Source organism: Prunus avium, chromosome 1, assembly GCF_965620075.1.
Source record: "Prunus avium chromosome 1, drPruAviu1.hap1.1, whole genome shotgun sequence".
Lineage (NCBI taxonomy): Eukaryota > Viridiplantae > Streptophyta > Magnoliopsida > Rosales > Rosaceae > Prunus > Prunus avium.
The window spans coordinates 47,765,107-47,782,289 of NC_142284.1; the positions used below are offsets into that span (position 1 = coordinate 47,765,107).

A 17,183-nucleotide genomic window follows, 5' to 3' on the forward strand; every position below is an offset into this window, starting at 1 on the left:
ATGTTTTTTCAAAGATAATAAAACTTCAAAAAAAATTTCCCGAAAATCGTATTTCATATTCACGTGTTTGCTTTCTGCAAAAGATAATAATCATTATATCTTATATTAATTTCAGCAACGGAAAAAAGAAAGAAGAAAAACTAGAGGAAGATTGTGAGACCAAGGAAGGAAGATAAATAGTACAAAGCAAAGCATTCCAAAGTCTACCGTTAGTTGGTATGTAAACGATTTCCGTTTTATTTATTTATTTCTAAATTTGATAACTACTTAAAATATCTTTTGAGAGTTATATCAAGAAGAAAAAGGAAAGCAAACGACTTTTCAAAAATTAAAAGAAGTTAATTTTTCTTTATTTTGCTAGACTTTTGACGACTATAACAAACAGTCGAGACGAGAGCATACCCATTGCTCAAACCCAAAGGAACCATGAATTTGATTGATTGAAGATCCAAGTTCCAACTATGAGTAAAAATTGATTTGGCAACTGCAATTTGCCAACTAAAACTTAAAATACCAAAAAAATATACTTTTTATTTTTATTTTTTGAAGCAATCTTAGAGCACAACGCACCATAGCGAAACTTGACAGAAACCCGAAACTTGTAAAGCTGGTTCTTCCCGTTGATGGCGTTAGCTGCCAAACGCAAATATATCTGAGTTCTTCCACATGTGACGTGCTTTCTTTGCTACTCTTGACTTCGAGCCTCCAAACCTTTAGCAGCAATGGCCAGACAATATAATTCTGTCATTCCGACATAAATATATGATTTTCACATTTTCAAAAGTTTATTACTTTATACTTGATTATGCTTATTTCCTCAGTTAACTCGTTCTTTCACTTTTCATTTTCCTTTTTGTTTTCTGGGTGACGGATAAATTTCTCCTGCGTTCTGTGTTTTGGATAATATACCCAAGTGAAGCTCTTCTTTAATTTCTCGCCTGAAAGAAAAAAACAAAATGAAGCTAATCTATCCATGTGCTTCAGATTATAAATTCTTTCAGGGGTGATCTTGATGTGGTTTTTGTTCTACTTTGATCCAGACAGTGACTTTCCCATTTGGGTTCCCTCAGTTTCAGTTTCAGTTTCAGCTTCTCTTGCTTTTCTTTTCTTTTCTTTTTTTAGAAATACACCATAGATCTATCTTACCTCCTGCTCCAGATTTTTGTCAACTTTCCGTTTTTAGTAAGTTTTTATACTGCTATCTTTCTTATTTGATATTCTGTCTCATTTTGGCGGGGTTTTTCATTGGGGGTTCGGATTTCATTGTTTAGTTAGAGTGATGGCCGTAGCTCGGTTTGGCCGCCAAGTAAAACGCCCAGGTGGGTTCTGTATAAAAATGACTGCGGTGGCCATCTTAGGCCTCTGCTTTATATTCGTCTGGTCTATGTTTTCTTCTTCTTCCTCCTCTGTGACTACTCGAATAGAAAGCTTTGACAACATAGGCGCGCCTCCTGGATCAAGGAACACAAGGGTAAACATTCCTGCTGCACAATCTTCTATTAAGGGTGAGGATGAGAAAAAGTTCAATGGGTCTGTGACTTTGTCTGCCCATGAGCATAAATCTGAGAAGAAGGACCAGAAAGAAGTAGCAAATGTGAAAAAAGAGAAAGGTAAGAAAAAGTTACCAGAGAAGGTGTCGAAGGAAAAACATGGGTCTGAGGAATCTGAGAGTGAAGATTCAGAGAAGGAAAAAGAAGATGAAGATGAAGAACGAGAAGTAGTGGATGGAAAGGAAGAAGCTTTGAATGATGAAGGTGAAGTAAATGGGGAGGAAACAGGAGGGGAAGGTGCTTTGATTGTGTCACTGGATCAGGAATCTGAGGAGAAGCTGGAAGATGACGGTGGTGAATCGGAAGAAAGGGGGAAGAAGAGATATAAGATTAAGGGTCCATTGTTTGATCCCAAAGCACATTATCATTGGAAATTATGTAGCACAAGGAGCAAGCATAATTACATTCCTTGTATTGACATGGAAATTACCACTGGAAGGCTGCAATATAGGCATACAGAGAGGAGTTGCCCGAGAACAGAACCAATGTGTCTTGTACCTCTTCCCCGTGATGGTTATGGTCGTCCAGTCCCCTGGCCTGATAGCAAAGTACAGGTATATGCTTGGGGTTTCGATATGTTTTTCTCTTGTTCTATTGTAGTGCATTGAGAGTTAAAAATATTTTCTGATATTTTCTTTTTGTAACTTCTCATGTTTTGCAGATATTGTATAAGAATGTGCAACATCCAAAACTTGCTGCATTCATCAAGGAACATAGTTGGGTGATGGAGTCTGGAGAATATCTTACTTTTCCTCAAAACCAGTCTGAATTAAGGGGTGGAATTCTTCACTATCTTGAGTCCATTGAAGAGGTGAACTTTCTTCGTTGTCGTGAATTTGAGTTGTGCTATCTTTATGATGCTTCTTTTATTCCAACCTGAAATAAAATGATATAAATTGGACAGGATTGTTTAGGTAGATAGACAATTTCTCTTACAGACATCTGTTTTTATATATGAAATAGCACCTTTGAAAATCTTATATTTCTAGAATAAGGAGTCTAATTGCTTTCTGTCTACAATTTTCTTGCATCCTAGTATTGTGAGAGATGGGAATTTTTGAACGCAGCGGCTATTTATAGATAGAAGTTAAACTCCACCATACACATATACTGATGTGCATATATATGCTTTTTATCTCCTAATAGTAATTTAATGCTGTCAGTCCTACCATAAATAGCAGTTTGAATTTCATTTCATTTGATAGATGGTACCAGACATCGAATGGGGAAAGAATATCCGTGTAGTGCTGGATATTGGTTGTACAGATTCTGCCTTTGGGGCTTCTCTCCTTGATAAGGATGTCTTATCATTGGCATTGGGCTTGAAAGATGACCTAGTTGACCTAGCTCAAGTTGCCATTGAGCGTGGTTTTCCTGCTTTAGTTAGCCCTTTTGGAAATAGAAGGCTACCTTTTCCTAGTGGTGTTTTTGATGCTATTCACTGTGGAGGGTGCACCATACCTTGGCATTCAAATGGTTTGAGTTTACCCCTTTTTTTGTCCCTGCCTTTCAATTTTTGTTTAAATCTTTTCTTAAATTTTCGAATCCTACTTCAAGTTACATTCGTGTGGTATTCTTTCATTTGCAGGGGGTAAGCATCTTCTAGAAATGAATAGGATTTTAAGGCCTGGTGGATACTTTGTCTTGTCAACTAAACATGACAGCTTTGAGGATGAAGAAGGTTTGCCCTATGCTACTATTTATTTACTTTTTTGATATGCTTGAAAGCTGGAACGGTAGACTGTTTGCTTGGAAAATCTTACTGTTTATACTATTCTTGCGAGGAGTGATTTCCTTAGTTAGTGCATCTAGATCTGTTTGCTTGCCGGTATTCATATATTTTTACCCTGAATGCACCTGTGCTGAAAAATTGAAAGTTTCATTTCTATGGAACTGCAACTTGTTTTATTCCAAGGTTATGGTCCACTTGTACGGATTGACTGGAACACCTGTCTCTAGTTACTCTGAAGTTATGTGCAGATCTATGCATTGTATTGTAAGATAGCTTTGAAGCCTTTATAGACTCAGATCCTCTATTAATTTGTTTACACTTTTCTAGTGTCGTTCATATGAAGTTAACCCGAGACTAGTATTTACACTTGCTGTCTAACAAGGTTTCTTAGGCTCTTTGATATTGAATAACATGCAGCATTTTTTTAAATTTTCCAGTCATGAGTAAATTGGCAGCATCTATCTGTTGGAATATTTTGGCACATAAAACTGACGAAGTCAGTGATGTGGGTGTCAAAATATACCAGAAACCGGACTCAAATGATATATATGAGTTGAGGAGGAAGAAATATCCACCTTTATGCAAGGAAAATGACAACCCAGATGCTGCATGGTAAGCTTAAACGAACTTGCTTTACAATATTCATTTTCGTGGTTTTTAACATTATGTCCGTATTCACTTTGGGTTCGTTAATTTGGTATATGGAATTAATACGTTCATTGTTTTTGCATGGAAGACTACTTTTCAATTTATTTGATTTGGAAAGCAATTGTTGTATATAGAAGGCACACTTAACCTTATGTGCTCCTTAACAGGTATGTTCCTGTGAAGACTTGCTTGCACGCCATTCCATCTGCTATTGAACAGCACGGGACAGAGTGGCCAGAGGAATGGCCCAAGAGGCTTGAAAGGTATCCCGACTGGTTGAGTGATAAAGATAAGTTGGTTGCAGACACCAAGCACTGGAAAGCCATTGTTGAAAAATCCTATCTCACTGGACTGGGTATTGACTGGTCAAATATTCGAAATGTGATGGACATGAAAGCCATCTATGGAGGGTATGTAAAGAAAAACAACTAAACGGTGTCTTTTCCTCTCGTTTCCATAAAAAGTACATCAAACTTGGTCATTGAATAAAATTGTAATGTTCTGTATGCAGATTTGCTGCAGCCCTCTCGCAACAAAAGGTGTGGGTGATGAATGTGGTCCCTGTCCATACACCTGATACACTTCCTTTCATATTTGAACGCGGGCTTGTTGGCACCTACCATGACTGGTGTGAGTCTTTTGGTACTTATCCCCGATCATACGACCTTTTGCATGTCGATCATCTGTTTTCACGGCTTAAGAACCGGTGAGAGTCGACTTCTCCACTTAGAGTTCTTTCATCTTGCTTATGCAACTAATACATTCCGTCATAACAACCAACAAGTTGAATTTGGAAGATAGCTGCAGCTAGTTTTTCAGTTAGGCCTATATCCTTTACATCTTGAATACTACTATCTGTAGGTGTAAGCAGCCGGTATCGATTGTTGTTGAGATGGATCGCTTGTTACGGCCTGGAGGCTGGACAATTATACGTGAGAAAGTTGAGATACTGGAACCCTTGGAGGGCATATTGAAGAGTTTGCATTGGGAGATCCGGATGACTTATGCTCAGGGAAAGGAGGGCATATTATGCGCACAGAAAACCATGTGGCGGCCTTAAACTGATACCGCAGAGCCTAAGTCATAACACTATGAAAGCCGGCAAAGCCATGCTTACTGCCGGATGCTTCATTTTTCCAGCGAAATATACAAACCTGCAACCGGTGGTTATTGTAAACACAGACATTAATTTTGATACACACCACTTGTTAGATTTTGTGGGTTCTTGCACTTTGTGTAGAGGATGAGGCTGAGTGTGAATGAGTTCTTCACAGGAGATGACATTATTTACGTTTTTGTAACCATTTTCAGTGATGGTTTTTTCTCTGTATAGATTTATATGTTTTCCGTAATGAGATCCTAATCTAATGAATAATTTTCTTTTAGTCAAAAAGAGAGGAGAAGCTATACGAAAGAAAAACAGTTTGGCATTGCTATGCTGAAAATAATCGTTGTTAGATTTGCTGTGAGAGAAATCAACTATGAGATAAAGCAGTTTGACGTTTGGTAAACTTTTTGTTAAAAATGTTGTTGGTACTGATTCCCACATAATCAGAAAATGATTCCCGCAATCCAGCATCTCTTCGAAATGGCCAAAAGTCACTTTTGGTCCCTGTAGTTTGGTACTTCAACCACTTTTGACCCTGTAATTTCAATTTTGTCAATTTTGCCATTGTAGTTTCGTATTTGTAGCAATTCAAGGACATGTTAGTATTCTTGTCAATTTCTTTAACGATATAAGGGGCAATTTCGTCATCCCTAAACCCCTGAGAGTAAAAGCTTGTCTGAAACTCCAAATTCAACCACTAATCCCAATTTTTGAAGAACCCTAAACCCATATGACCAATTTCAAGCCCTAATATGAAATTATGGGAGTTTCAGACGAGTTTTTATGCTCAAGGATTTTGGGTTGATGAAATTGCCCCTTGCACTGTCAAAGAAATTGACAGGAATACTAACTTGTCCTTGAATTGCTACAAATACGAAACTACAGGGTCAAAATTGGCGGAATTGAAACTACAGGGTCAAAAGTGGTTGAAGTGCCAAACTACAGGGACCAAAAGTGACTTTTAGCCCTTCGAAATTGATTCATGCATAATCAAAAAATGAAAGCACCTCATTAGCTGATAAATTGGCAGTATTTCTCATAAATATGGAGAAGGAAATTGCCTTGCGGATAAATTGGCAGCTCTAAGCTCAAACCTAGATTTGGGGTGTAATTTTTGGGAGGGTGTGCCTGAAGGGTTTGGAGATTATCTACTGGAAGATTTGAGTGGGGTTGCTAGACCCAAAAGTTTGTTTATGTAGTTTTTTTTTTTGAGCTTTGGCTCCCTTCAGAGGCGGATCCACCATGGGGTCAATGGGGTCAGACGACCCCGTGGCAGATCTGGAGGTTAGTGTTAGGGACTGGTTTTTGCCCTTGGACGCCATGGAAATGACCCCATGGAGAAGAAGAAGCTTCGGTGGCTGGGGTTCTTTTCAGTTTTTTTTTTAAAAAAAAAACTGCCTTGCAAAACGACGTCGTTTTGGGCAATGCAATTTTGTTTAAATGACCTAGCCAAAACGACGTCGTTTTGGTCTAGGACTTTAAAAAAGAAAAGAAAAAAAACGGGCTGCAACTTCTTAACAGCAGACAGACCCGAAAACAAACCCTCCAAACTCCAAATTTTCATATTTCTCCTCCCTAACCCCAATCTCCCCAAGACCTCTACCACCATCTCCTCCCTTGCCACCGCCGCCAAGGGTGCTAGCTGCCGTTCACCACCAGCCGTTCCCGTTGCCGCCACTATTTTTGTGAAAGTTTACAATTCAATTCAAGTAAGTTCTAATTTCTAAATCCTAAGCCTAAATTAATGTTGAAGTATGATATATTTAATTAAATTGAAATCAAATTCGTAATTATTTAGATGAAATTGATGGTTTGAACTTTGATTATAGGTTATAGATTTATTAGTTGATGTATGTATTGATTTGTTGAATAATTGGTTATTTTTACATATATGGGTTTAATTTATGAATTTTGTTGTGCTTAATTGGTATAGATTTGGTGTGTTCTTTAATTGATTGAGTTTTTATTTTGATTAATTTATGTGTAGAATTATGGAACGATTTTTTAAGAGAAAGTCATCTTCGGTTAGTAGTTCGAATAATGTTGGTACTTTGGGTTCAACTTCAAGTTCAAGACAAAGTGAGTTAGATGGGGTTTTGGCTAATCTTCAGGCAGACCCTGGACTAAGAACTCGAATGATTGATTATGATTCTAATATTAGAGATGAGATCCGAAGGGCATATCTACAAAAAGGACCTTGTCAACCTAGAGGTCATAATTTCCCACAAAGTAGCATTTCGGGAATTAATAGACGATTCATTCCTAAATGGTTTGATGAATTTGATTGGTTGGAGTATAGTATATTTAAAGATGCTGCATTTTGTCTGTATTGCTATCTCTTTAAATCCAATTTTGAACAAGTGGGTAGTGAAGCATTCATTGGAGCAGGCTTTAAGAATTGGAAGAAGGGGAGAGAAAGAATGAAGACATATGTTGGACCGGTTGGTAGTGCTCATAATCAAGCTAGAGAAGAGGCTACAAATTTGATGAATCAAAATGCACATATTGAAATGGCCGTGAACAAACACTCTGAGCAAGCTCGTATGGCTTATCGCACATGCTTGATTGCATCAATTAAGTGCACTAAGTTTTTATTGCGACAAGGTCTTGCTTTTCGTGGCCATGATGAAAGTGCCACTTCAAGCAATAGGGGAAATTATTTGGAGCTATTGCAATTCCTTGCAGACAATGATGAGAAAGTTAGGGCCGTTGTGTTTGAAAATGCTCCGGGGAATCTCAAGCTAGTAGCTCCTACCATTCAAAAAGATCTTGTCAATTCATGTGCCCTTGAAACACTTGTTGCTATAATGAGTGATTTAAATGATAGATTCTTTTCTATAATGGTGGATGAAGCACGTGATATTTCGGTAAAAGAGCAAATGGCTATGGTGTTGCGTTATGTGAATGACAAAGGACATGTAATTGAAAGGTTTGTGGGCATCCAACATGTTACCGATATCACTTCAACTTCACTAAAGGATGCTATTGACACATTCCTTTCTTCCAATGGTTTGAGCTTTTCCAAGCTACGAGGACAAGGTTATGATGGAGCGAGCAATATGAGAGGTGAGTTGAATGGCCTTAAAACGAAGATTTTGAGAGAACAACCATGTGCTTATTATGTTCATTGTTTTGCTCATCAACTTCAACTAGCTCTTGTTGCCGTGGCAAAGAAAAATATTGACATTGCTTCTTTCTTCACAACGGCTAATAGCATTGTTAATCATGTTGGAGCATCTTGCAAGAGATGTGATGCACTAAGAGCGCAACTCCAAGAAGAACTTGTGATAGCTTTTGAAAATGATTGTCTTATAACGGGTCGAGGCTTAAATCAAGAAACAAGTCTCAAACGTGCCGGTGACACACGATGGAACTCACATTATGGTACCTTAATTAGCATCACTTCTATGTTTTCATCCGTGATTCATGTGCTTCAAATGATTATTGATGATAATCCTAATGATATTGCCGGTGAAGCAAATAAATTAATGAGGGAAATGCTTACTTTTGAGTTTGTATTTCACCTTTTCTTGATGAAAGCCATATTGGGAGTGACAAATGATTTGTCACAAGCATTGCAAAAGAAGGATCAAGAAATTGTGAATGCGATGGCTTTAGTGAAATCATGCAAGGAAACGCTACATTGGATGAGGAATAATGAGTTTGATGCATTGGTTGATGAAGTATCTTCATTTTGTGACAAACATCATATTGAAGTTCCTAACATGGATGAGGCATTTGTACTTCCCGGAAGGTCAAGGCGTAACGCTCCAATTAAGACAAATCGTCATCATTATCGTGTGGAGCTCTTTATTTATGTCATTGATGAGCAACTTACGGAGTTAGATGATAGATTCAATGAGGTAAATACTGAGTTGCTTAATTATTTGGCATGTTTGAGTCCGGATGATTCATTTGTAGCTTTTGATAAACAAAAGTTACTTCACCTTGCTCAATTTTATCCTCAAGAGTTTTCAGATATGATCGGTTCATAATTGTATATCATTTTGTATCCTTCTAGCTTATGATTTGATTATGTTTTTTGAGTTAAACTTGTGCTTTTAATCATTTTTGTGTTTATCTTTCAGTTCATTGAGCTTTAGGTAACAATGATGGCTTTGAATAGGAAATGATGCAATCCATGCATGTTAAGGCCTGATTTGGGTGAATGGAAGAAAAGCTTAAAGACAAACTAATTTTGGCTACAAACCCTTGTCAGCCCAGTTTCGTAGGTCAACTTCTTGGCCTTGGATCAGCATTCTATGGGGCTCGGATGAGGTGAAGATCTTCATGAAAGTTGTTCCAATGGGTGTGTACTATAACATATCAAAATTTCAGCCCAATTGAACATATCTAGAGTCCTTAGCCCGTCCAACACTGAACCCTGCTCAGGAGGATTTGCAGCTGCCAGCTTTTAGCCATGTGCCTCCTTTTAGCCATAACTGACTTTGTACCCAACATAATGAGTGAAGTAGGGAGGCATTCCAGCTATGAAAGTCTAAAGGAGCAAGTTGGTACATGCTGGAGCTATTAAAGAGAAGCATGTGCATGCATGTAAAGCAAAAAGAAAGAAATGAAATGAAATGAAGTCAATTCCAGTCTCTGTTCGGCAGCCAACTTACAAGGCTCAAAACGCATACTTCTACTGCTCCGATGGGAATACTTTCTTCATAGAAGTTGTTCCAATGGGTGTCTAGTATAACATATCCAAATTTGAACCTCATTGGATACGTTTTGAAACCTCTGGCCTTCCTACACCAAGTCTGGTTCAGAAGAATCATTTCTTTTCAGCAATCAAAAGAAAACCACATGGGTTGGAAGCAAAAGGCAGCCACAATTGAACACTTTTGAAAACCCATGTGAAGAAAGCTTCAAGAGCAGCAAAAGAAGTATGGGATGGAATTGATTCCAACCACACTAACATAGACAAGATGAAGTGAGAGTTATGAGTTGTATTAAAAGAGGAATGGTGGTGTTGGAATTCATCATGATGTTCCTCCCTCTTAGCCCTATAAATAGAGAAGTCTTCAAGCTTCAAAACACACCCCAAGGGGGGAGCTCTCAAACACTTCTCTAGAGCTCCTTTCCCTTCTCTCCCTCACATTCTCTTAGTTTCCTTTCAAGTTGTCAATTGTTGTAACAAAATGATTTTACTAAATTTTCCTTCAAGTTTTCAAGTTCTACTTTAATTTTATTTGTAATGTACATTCTTTCTTAAGTATTCAAGTTTAATTAGTTTCCAAGTTTCAATTATGGTTTTTGTTCTTATTCATTATGCTTATAAGTTAATATGCTAGTTTGAATGATTGATCACCATTTAGGCTTGCATGTTAGCTATCTTGGTTTGAATTAAGAGTAGACACCATGCTTTAATTCGAATTGAACTATGGATAGGAAGAGTATGTATGGACATTCGACAACAGGGATTAGATACATACTTGGTTGTTTAAAATGTTCTTCTATGCTTAATGGGTTCCTAATGCTTAATTTTAGGTTAGACAACAAATAATCAAATTAGGGAATTAGGAACACAAGGTTTTGACCAAACACCATGGCTTAATCATACTTTAGCTAGAATCAATCCGTTAATCTAATTGAACTTGGGAACTTATCTACTTGAGTTATTTTCTTTTCTTTCTTTCTTGTTTTATTTATTTTCTTTCTTGTTCTTCTGTTTTGTATAGGAAAACTAAATTGGATTATTCAATCACCAATCCCTGTGGAATCGACCTCGCACTTACATATGTTATACTACCGAACGGCTCGTGCACTTGCGAGTATCACAAGTTGAAGATGCAGCTGAATCCATTTTGGTGCAGCTGAATCAACGCAACAAGATAATGATCTTTTGGCACTTGAAGATCAACTTGAGGTTTATATTCATTATGTGCGTTTGAGTAGTGACTTCTCTCAATTGAAAGGGATTAGTGATCTTGCAAAAAAAATGGTGGAGACAAGGATACATCTAGCATTCAATTATGTGTATTTGCTTATTGAATTAGCTCTAGTTTTACCGGTTGCAACAGCTTCAGTGGAGAGGGCATTTTCCGTCATGAATATTATTAAGGGTCCACTTCGGAACAAAATGGGAGATGAGTGGTTGAATGATAGCTTGTTGGTTTATATTGAGAGAGATGTTTTTGCTTGTATTGAAAATGAAGCTATAATGCTACGTTTTCAAAATATGAAACCTCGTCGTGGACAATTGTAACTTGTAATATTATTTTTGACATTAATTATGAGTGAAAGTACTATCGTTTCATTTTCAATATTTTTTTCATCTTAAAAAATTATTTGGTAGTTTACACTATGACCCCATGAGTGGTCATTCCTGCATCCGCCACTGGCTCTCTTAGAACCAAAAAAAAAAAACACACACACACACATAATTAACTGCTTTCCCTTATAGTTTTCTCTCACAACAATTTTTATCAATAAGTGATTTTCTCATAATTTACCAAACGGGCTAGGTTTCCCATTTTTAAAAAAAAAATCACTTATCACCCCAAATAAGCAATGCCAAACAGGCACTTAATTTTAAACTGTTATAAATATATGAGAATGTGGATGACCACCATAGCAATTAACTATAATTTGTGAGTAAAATGCCTATAATAGCAAGTTTTAGAGAATAATTTTTATTGTCTTTCTCTATTTTTCATTTCAATTTCCCTTAATTATATAACAGGTTATCAGCATAACACGTTATTAGCACGAGGAATAAGAAGAAGGAATAGACCCCCAAAAATTCGAATCATATTTTTGGGCCGAACAAGTTTGCGCACCCAAATTCCAATCGCCGTCTTCTGCTTCCTCTCTCACTCTTCGCGGCTCTGAAATTGAATCACTCTCACGGTCGCGGGCATGACTCTTATTCGCGCCTCCTCCACAACACTCAGGTGAATTTCCGAAATAACAAAACCAGAAATTTCATTTCCCGCCATGCCCCTATCCTCAGTCCCAGCACGGCTCACTCTCCTAGCCCTCCTCTCAGCCACCACCTTCTACTGTTTCTACAAATCACGCCGCCTCAAGCAACTCAAACTCTCCCTAAACCCTAACCCTAGCTCTTCTCCTCGCAAAGGCAAGCTCTTCTTCATCTCCCAAACGGGTACCTCCAAAGCCCTAGCTCATCGTCTGCTCGATCTTCTCACCTCCAACGGCCTCGCTTTCGACCTCGTCGACCCCAACCACTACGAGCCCGAAGACCTCCCTAAAGAGACCCTCGTCCTAATCATCGCTTCGACCTGGGACGATGGGAAGCCTCCGGCGAACGCCAAGTTCTTCTCCAATTGGCTCGCTGAGAGCGCGGAGGACTTCAGAGTGGGATCACTGTTGCTCTCTAATTGCAAATTCGCGGTCTTCGGCGTTGGAAGCCGAGCCTATGGCGCTACGTTCAATGCGGTGGGAAAGGACGTTGCAAAAAGGATGAGGGCGTTGGGCGCTTATGAGATATTTTCAATTTGGGAAGGTGATGTGGATGGCGGTGATATAGACGAGGTCTTTGAGGCTTGGAGTGGGAAGGTGCTGAGGTTTTTGAAGGGTGGCGTGGCTGAAAATGGTGGGGTTTTGAGTAATGGGGTTGGTGCTGAATGCGAAGCTGAGAGTTTTGATGGGTCAGACGAGGATGATGAGGAGGAAGATGATGTGGAGTCGGAGGTTGTTGATCTTGAGGATATTGCAGGTAAAGGACCTTCAAGAAGGAGGACAGTGACGGTGACTAAAACTAATGGGACGGTGAATGGTCAAAAAGAGATGGTCACTCCAGTGATTCGGGCAAGCTTAGTAAAACAGGTAAGCTTGTTTAGTCAAACTCTTTCTGGAAGATTTTCAGTTGTGTAATTGCCTTTTAGGATTTGTATCCTGTTGTTTGGCTTTGATTTTATTTGTGATAAAAATCCAGGGGTATAAAATTATTGGTTCACATAGCGGTGTCAAAATCTGTAGATGGACAAAGTCACAGCTTAGAGGTCGAGGAGGTTGCTACAAGCACTCATTTTATGGCATAGAAAGTCACAGGTAACTGAAATTGTTCTAGATTTGGAGCAGATTTTGCACCATCCTTTCGCATATGTGCATGTCTGTGTGACTGTGAATACATGTCTATGTGCAGATTTTTTGCTTATTATTTAACTGTTATATGTCAGTTTTCATGAAGTGAAAAAAAAAAACATAAGGCCCCCCTTACAGTTTTCATAATGTATAGGTTTGTTGTGTATTACATAAGCTTTATGTAATGAGCGTGAATTGCCAGTCTTTTTATAGCTTATAAATTCAAATTGCTATATATTACATAGTTTCATGTACTTGTATATTGGCAGTCTTTTTATGTGTTTCACATTGCCTCAACTAGCAGTTTAAATTTGTCAACTTTTGAATGGAACAGGTGCATGGAGACAACCCCTAGTTTGGCATGCGCGAACAAATGTGTTTTCTGTTGGAGGCATCACACAAATCCTGTTGGAAAGAGTTGGCAGTGGAAGATGGATGATCCATTAGAGATTGTCAATTCTGCCATAGACCAGCACACAAAAATGATCAAACAAATGAAAGGAGTTCCTGGTAAATCTTGTGTGTGTCTTTGGGAAGAAATACTTTCTTGGATAATGGACTAGGTGTTTTGAGTTCCACAAGCCTGCCTGACTCAGTGATGAATTAAAGAAATTTTAGGCAGACATGTGATTTTGTAGGGTTCCCAAACTATTTGGTTATACTATCATCAACTATCCAGTAATTGACTGAAAGCAGTTAACTGTGATTCATAGTTGGTATCATCAACCTTGAATTTCTCCTTAGTAATTCTTTTAAAGTCGTTGATGTCCAACTGCTGAACTAATTAAATCTAGAGTTCTAGATTTGTGATTTCTACTTTGGATCTTTTAATAAATCCTTAGGAAATTTAATACTGTCTAGATCCACTAAGTTTATTGTTGTGAAATATCTTCTCCTGCAGGTGTTACATTGGAGCGATTAACAGAGGGTCTCTCTCCCAGGCATTGTGCCTTATCACTTGTCGGTGAACCTATCATGTATCCAGAGATTAATGCACTTGTAGATGAGCTGCATCGGAGACGGATTTCTACGTTTCTAGTCACAAATGCTCAGTTTCCTGAAAAGATTAAAATGCTGAAACCCATTACACAGGTTTGTGTGCCCCTGTTTTATTGTCTTACATCACGGTATTTGTGTATTTTTTGGGAATTGTTTGTTGACTTCTTCAATGCATTCAGTTATATGTAAGTGTGGATGCTGCAACTAAAGAGAGTTTGAAGGCAATTGACAGGCCACTTTTTGGGGATTTTTGGGAGCGATTCATTGTAAGTATCTGATCCACTTGAAACTTTGAATTCCCAATTTTTTATGCCTTTCTTATTTTTTTGTATGCCCTGAAGTACCAAATGTTTATACCAAGGGTATTTTGCTACATAATATTTTACTAATATAACTGGTTCAGAATTTTGATTCTCATGGAGCTTGTTCTTGGACAGAAAAAATATGTTTCAACCTATTGTCAGAGTCTAAATTCTGTATGAGTTTCAATAGTCAATCAATGAAACAGTATCTAAAAAATCTTATTGACACCATTCAGTTTCCTCTTGTATGATTTAGTATTTTTGGTGTTACTTATGTGCATGCTTGAATTTTGTTGCAAGGATTCCTTGAAATCTCTTAAGGAAAAACAGCAACGAACTGTTTATCGCTTAACTCTGGTGAAAGGGTGGAATACAGAAGATATTGATGCTTATTATAACATCTTTAGCATTGGAAATCCTGATTTTGTTGAAATCAAAGGAGTTACATATTGTGGATCGTAAGTTTTCTTTTCTTTGGTTTCTAAGTAGTCTTATCATTTAAAATGGTCGAGTTCTATAATCAGAATGATCTATTGACAGGTCTGCTACATCAAAGTTGACCATGGAGAATGTGCCATGGCATGCTGATGTTAAGGCCTTTTCAGAGGCCTTAGCTTTGAAAAGTAACGGGGAATATGAGGTGGCATGTGAGCATGTCCACTCATGTTGTGTTCTCCTGGCAAAAACTGACAAGTTCAAGATCAATGGCCAGTGGTTCACATGGATAGACTATGAAAAGTTTCATGATCTGGTGTGTGCCTCTAACAATTATATACTCTTAAGAGTGCCTTTTGGGTGATAATATTTGTTCATTCATCGGTTCTTATGGAAAATTCAGGTGTCTTCCGGAAGACCTTTTGACAGTAAGGATTACATGGCTGCCACACCTTCATGGGCTGTTTATGGTGCAGAGGAAGGTGGATTTGATCCGTATCAGTCTCGATACAAGAAGGAGCGTCATCACAGATCAAACCAGTGACGACCAGGTTTGGATCAGTATGGAGTTTTAGGAAACAGTTTTGCTTGTAGTTTACTTCTTTGAAACAGTTTTGCACAACATGACTACAGTCTACTGATATAGGCACAAGTTATTGTTTAAATGTTGAAATAGTTTATCCCCCTTGTATTCTAGTTATCCTCTGCTTGTTTTTGGGAAAATTTTACTCTCTGATGCTTTTATGTTTCAGCAAAGTCTTTTAAGTTTTTCTATACACCCTTCGCAGTCGAGTCGATGAAAATGTTTTTCCTGTGCTCCTACCGTGTTGTCAGCTCAGCATCCATTTTGGCTCTATTATCCTTTGAACCTAGTAGTAATATTTGGCGATGTATCCTGCCTCAGTGGCCCCTGTATTATTATTGCTGATGTTTTTTTTACTAATTATGTAATTGTTGTTCGCTGGGTCATTCTATAAATGGAAAATTGTCATCTTCGGACCCCCTCCAAATATCGTACACGTCTTTGACAAAAAAAAATATCGTACACATCTTTACACATCATCCACCTCGTTCTTGCATTATTAGTATCATGTTGTCTCCTCCGGGTGTTTATTTAATAATTTGTGATTGCTACAAGGCCAAGGAAATTGTGTCATATCAGTGAATTTATTTCACGAGCATGCTTCAGTCAATTGTGGATATTCCCATTCATGAGAATTTTCAGTTCATTTTCAACCAAACAGACCACCCAAAAATTGAAAGGAAAAAAAGACCTCTTTCAAAAGATTAGCCCGACAAAATTAGAGGCTCATGAATGAAATATTTTGATATTATCCACATGATCATTTCATTAAACTTAAGTTACTATTTAGATGAATCTTGTGCTTAATATGAAGTTAGATAAATTATGTGGTTAATATAGAGGTTCACATTTATGATCCATATATGGCATCTTCACCATAGAATGACTTGTGTCTTCATCTCTCCTGTCTTGTTCTTGTGTGTATAATAATGTTCTTATACACAGAAAACGAAGATGTATAAAAAGAGGTTTTAGTAAGTTCAGTTGATCATGCGTTTGCCGATTTGAAAGCAGTCTAGTTTAAACTGTTGATGCCAATTTGAAACAGGCATTAATTTTAGATTTAATTATTGTTTTACCCTCTGAAACGGGTACTCAATCTCACTTTATCTATGAAACTGAAATTCTCACTTAACCCCCTAGAATCTCTAAATATTGACAATTTTCTCGCTTTATCACTTCCGTCTATTTGACCCCATAAAACCGTTAAATATTTTTCAACCGAAAAATACCATTAAATGAACTGACGTGACATGTGCATTTAAATAATTTTAACTATTAAAAGACTTTAATTAAGACTTGATGAGATATAAGATCTCCATATGCGTCAACAATCAGAAATCGCAATGCCTATGGACCATCGAGCTCACCACAACTCTAATCCTATTCAAGCTCTCTCATCCTAATATGTTTCGGAAAATGCTAGAGGCACCAACTTTGGGCACCAACTTGCTCACCAACTCTCTAATAGAGCGTGGGACCCGTTGTATTGGCGGGCTCCACCTCTATTAGAGAGTTGGTGAGCAAGTTGGTGTCCAAAGTTGGTGCCTCTAGCACCACCCATATGTTTTATGCTAGCAACCTTCTCTCTAACCTTCTCCTTTGGACCTTCTCCCCTCTTTGCTTGACATGTGTCATTCTTTCTACACTTAAAACAATGCCATGAACATATTATACAAGCTAACTTTTGCTTTCCAAGTTTACCCTTATTACATGTATTCAATTTATCCAAAAAAAATTCACAACTTTCTTACCATCTTATTAATATTTTTTT

At 37.8% G+C, this 17,183-nt stretch overlaps 3 protein-coding genes across 5 annotated transcripts; all 3 read left to right on the top strand.

Annotated features, from left to right (window-relative positions):
• The first annotated feature begins 410 nt into the window (after window positions 1-410).
• LOC110767279 (S-adenosyl-L-methionine-dependent methyltransferases superfamily protein) lies at window positions 411-5,285 on the top strand. Its single transcript, XM_021970783.2, has 8 exons — window positions 411-2,104; window positions 2,212-2,361; window positions 2,756-3,026; window positions 3,139-3,231; window positions 3,720-3,894; window positions 4,098-4,340; window positions 4,442-4,636; window positions 4,792-5,285. Exons 1-8 carry the CDS (start codon window positions 1,280-1,282, stop codon window positions 4,988-4,990), a joined length of 2,151 nt encoding a protein of 716 aa, XP_021826475.1. The 5' UTR covers window positions 411-1,279; the 3' UTR covers window positions 4,991-5,285.
• Window positions 5,286-7,029: 1,744 nt separating this feature from the next.
• Window positions 7,030-11,249, top strand: LOC110767167 (uncharacterized). 3 transcript variants are annotated; one of them, XM_088249461.1, is made up of 3 exons: window positions 7,030-8,422; window positions 8,612-9,025; window positions 10,876-11,249. In XM_088249461.1, exons 1-3 carry the CDS (start codon window positions 7,030-7,032, stop codon window positions 11,247-11,249), a joined length of 2,181 nt encoding a protein of 726 aa, XP_088105587.1. The 3 variants fall into 3 exon arrangements, with proteins under 3 accessions (XP_088105587.1, XP_088105558.1, XP_021826322.2); XM_088249432.1 differs by having other exon boundaries at window positions 7,030-8,420; window positions 8,508-9,025; XM_021970630.2 differs by having other exon boundaries at window positions 7,030-9,025.
• A 505-nt stretch (window positions 11,250-11,754) lies between these two features.
• LOC110767288 (flavodoxin family protein / radical SAM domain-containing protein) lies at window positions 11,755-15,836 on the top strand. Its single transcript, XM_021970791.2, has 8 exons — window positions 11,755-12,832; window positions 12,942-13,057; window positions 13,425-13,600; window positions 13,992-14,182; window positions 14,269-14,355; window positions 14,692-14,849; window positions 14,932-15,142; window positions 15,230-15,836. Exons 1-8 carry the CDS (start codon window positions 11,981-11,983, stop codon window positions 15,368-15,370), a joined length of 1,932 nt encoding a protein of 643 aa, XP_021826483.1. The 5' UTR covers window positions 11,755-11,980; the 3' UTR covers window positions 15,371-15,836.
• The last annotated feature ends 1,347 nt before the right edge of the window (window positions 15,837-17,183 follow it).

Coding starts and splice junctions, on each gene's coding strand:
- LOC110767279 (XM_021970783.2), top strand. CDS start 1,280: ATGGCCGTAGCTCGGTTTGGCCGCCAAGTAAAACGCCCAGGTGGGTTC. Junction 2,362..2,755: donor ATCTTGAGTCCATTGAAGAG/GTGAACTTTCTT, acceptor TTCATTTGATAG/ATGGTACCAGACATCGAATG. Junction 4,637..4,791: donor TTTTCACGGCTTAAGAACCG/GTGAGAGTCGAC, acceptor TACTATCTGTAG/GTGTAAGCAGCCGGTATCGA.
- LOC110767288 (XM_021970791.2), top strand. CDS start 11,981: ATGCCCCTATCCTCAGTCCCAGCACGGCTCACTCTCCTAGCCCTCCTC. Junction 13,058..13,424: donor TATGGCATAGAAAGTCACAG/GTAACTGAAATT, acceptor TGAATGGAACAG/GTGCATGGAGACAACCCCTA. Junction 15,143..15,229: donor ATGAAAAGTTTCATGATCTG/GTGTGTGCCTCT, acceptor TGGAAAATTCAG/GTGTCTTCCGGAAGACCTTT.
- LOC110767167 (XM_021970630.2), top strand. CDS start 7,030: ATGGAACGATTTTTTAAGAGAAAGTCATCTTCGGTTAGTAGTTCGAAT. Junction 9,026..10,875: donor AGAGTTTTCAGATATGATCG/GTTCATAATTGT, acceptor CAACGCAACAAG/ATAATGATCTTTTGGCACTT.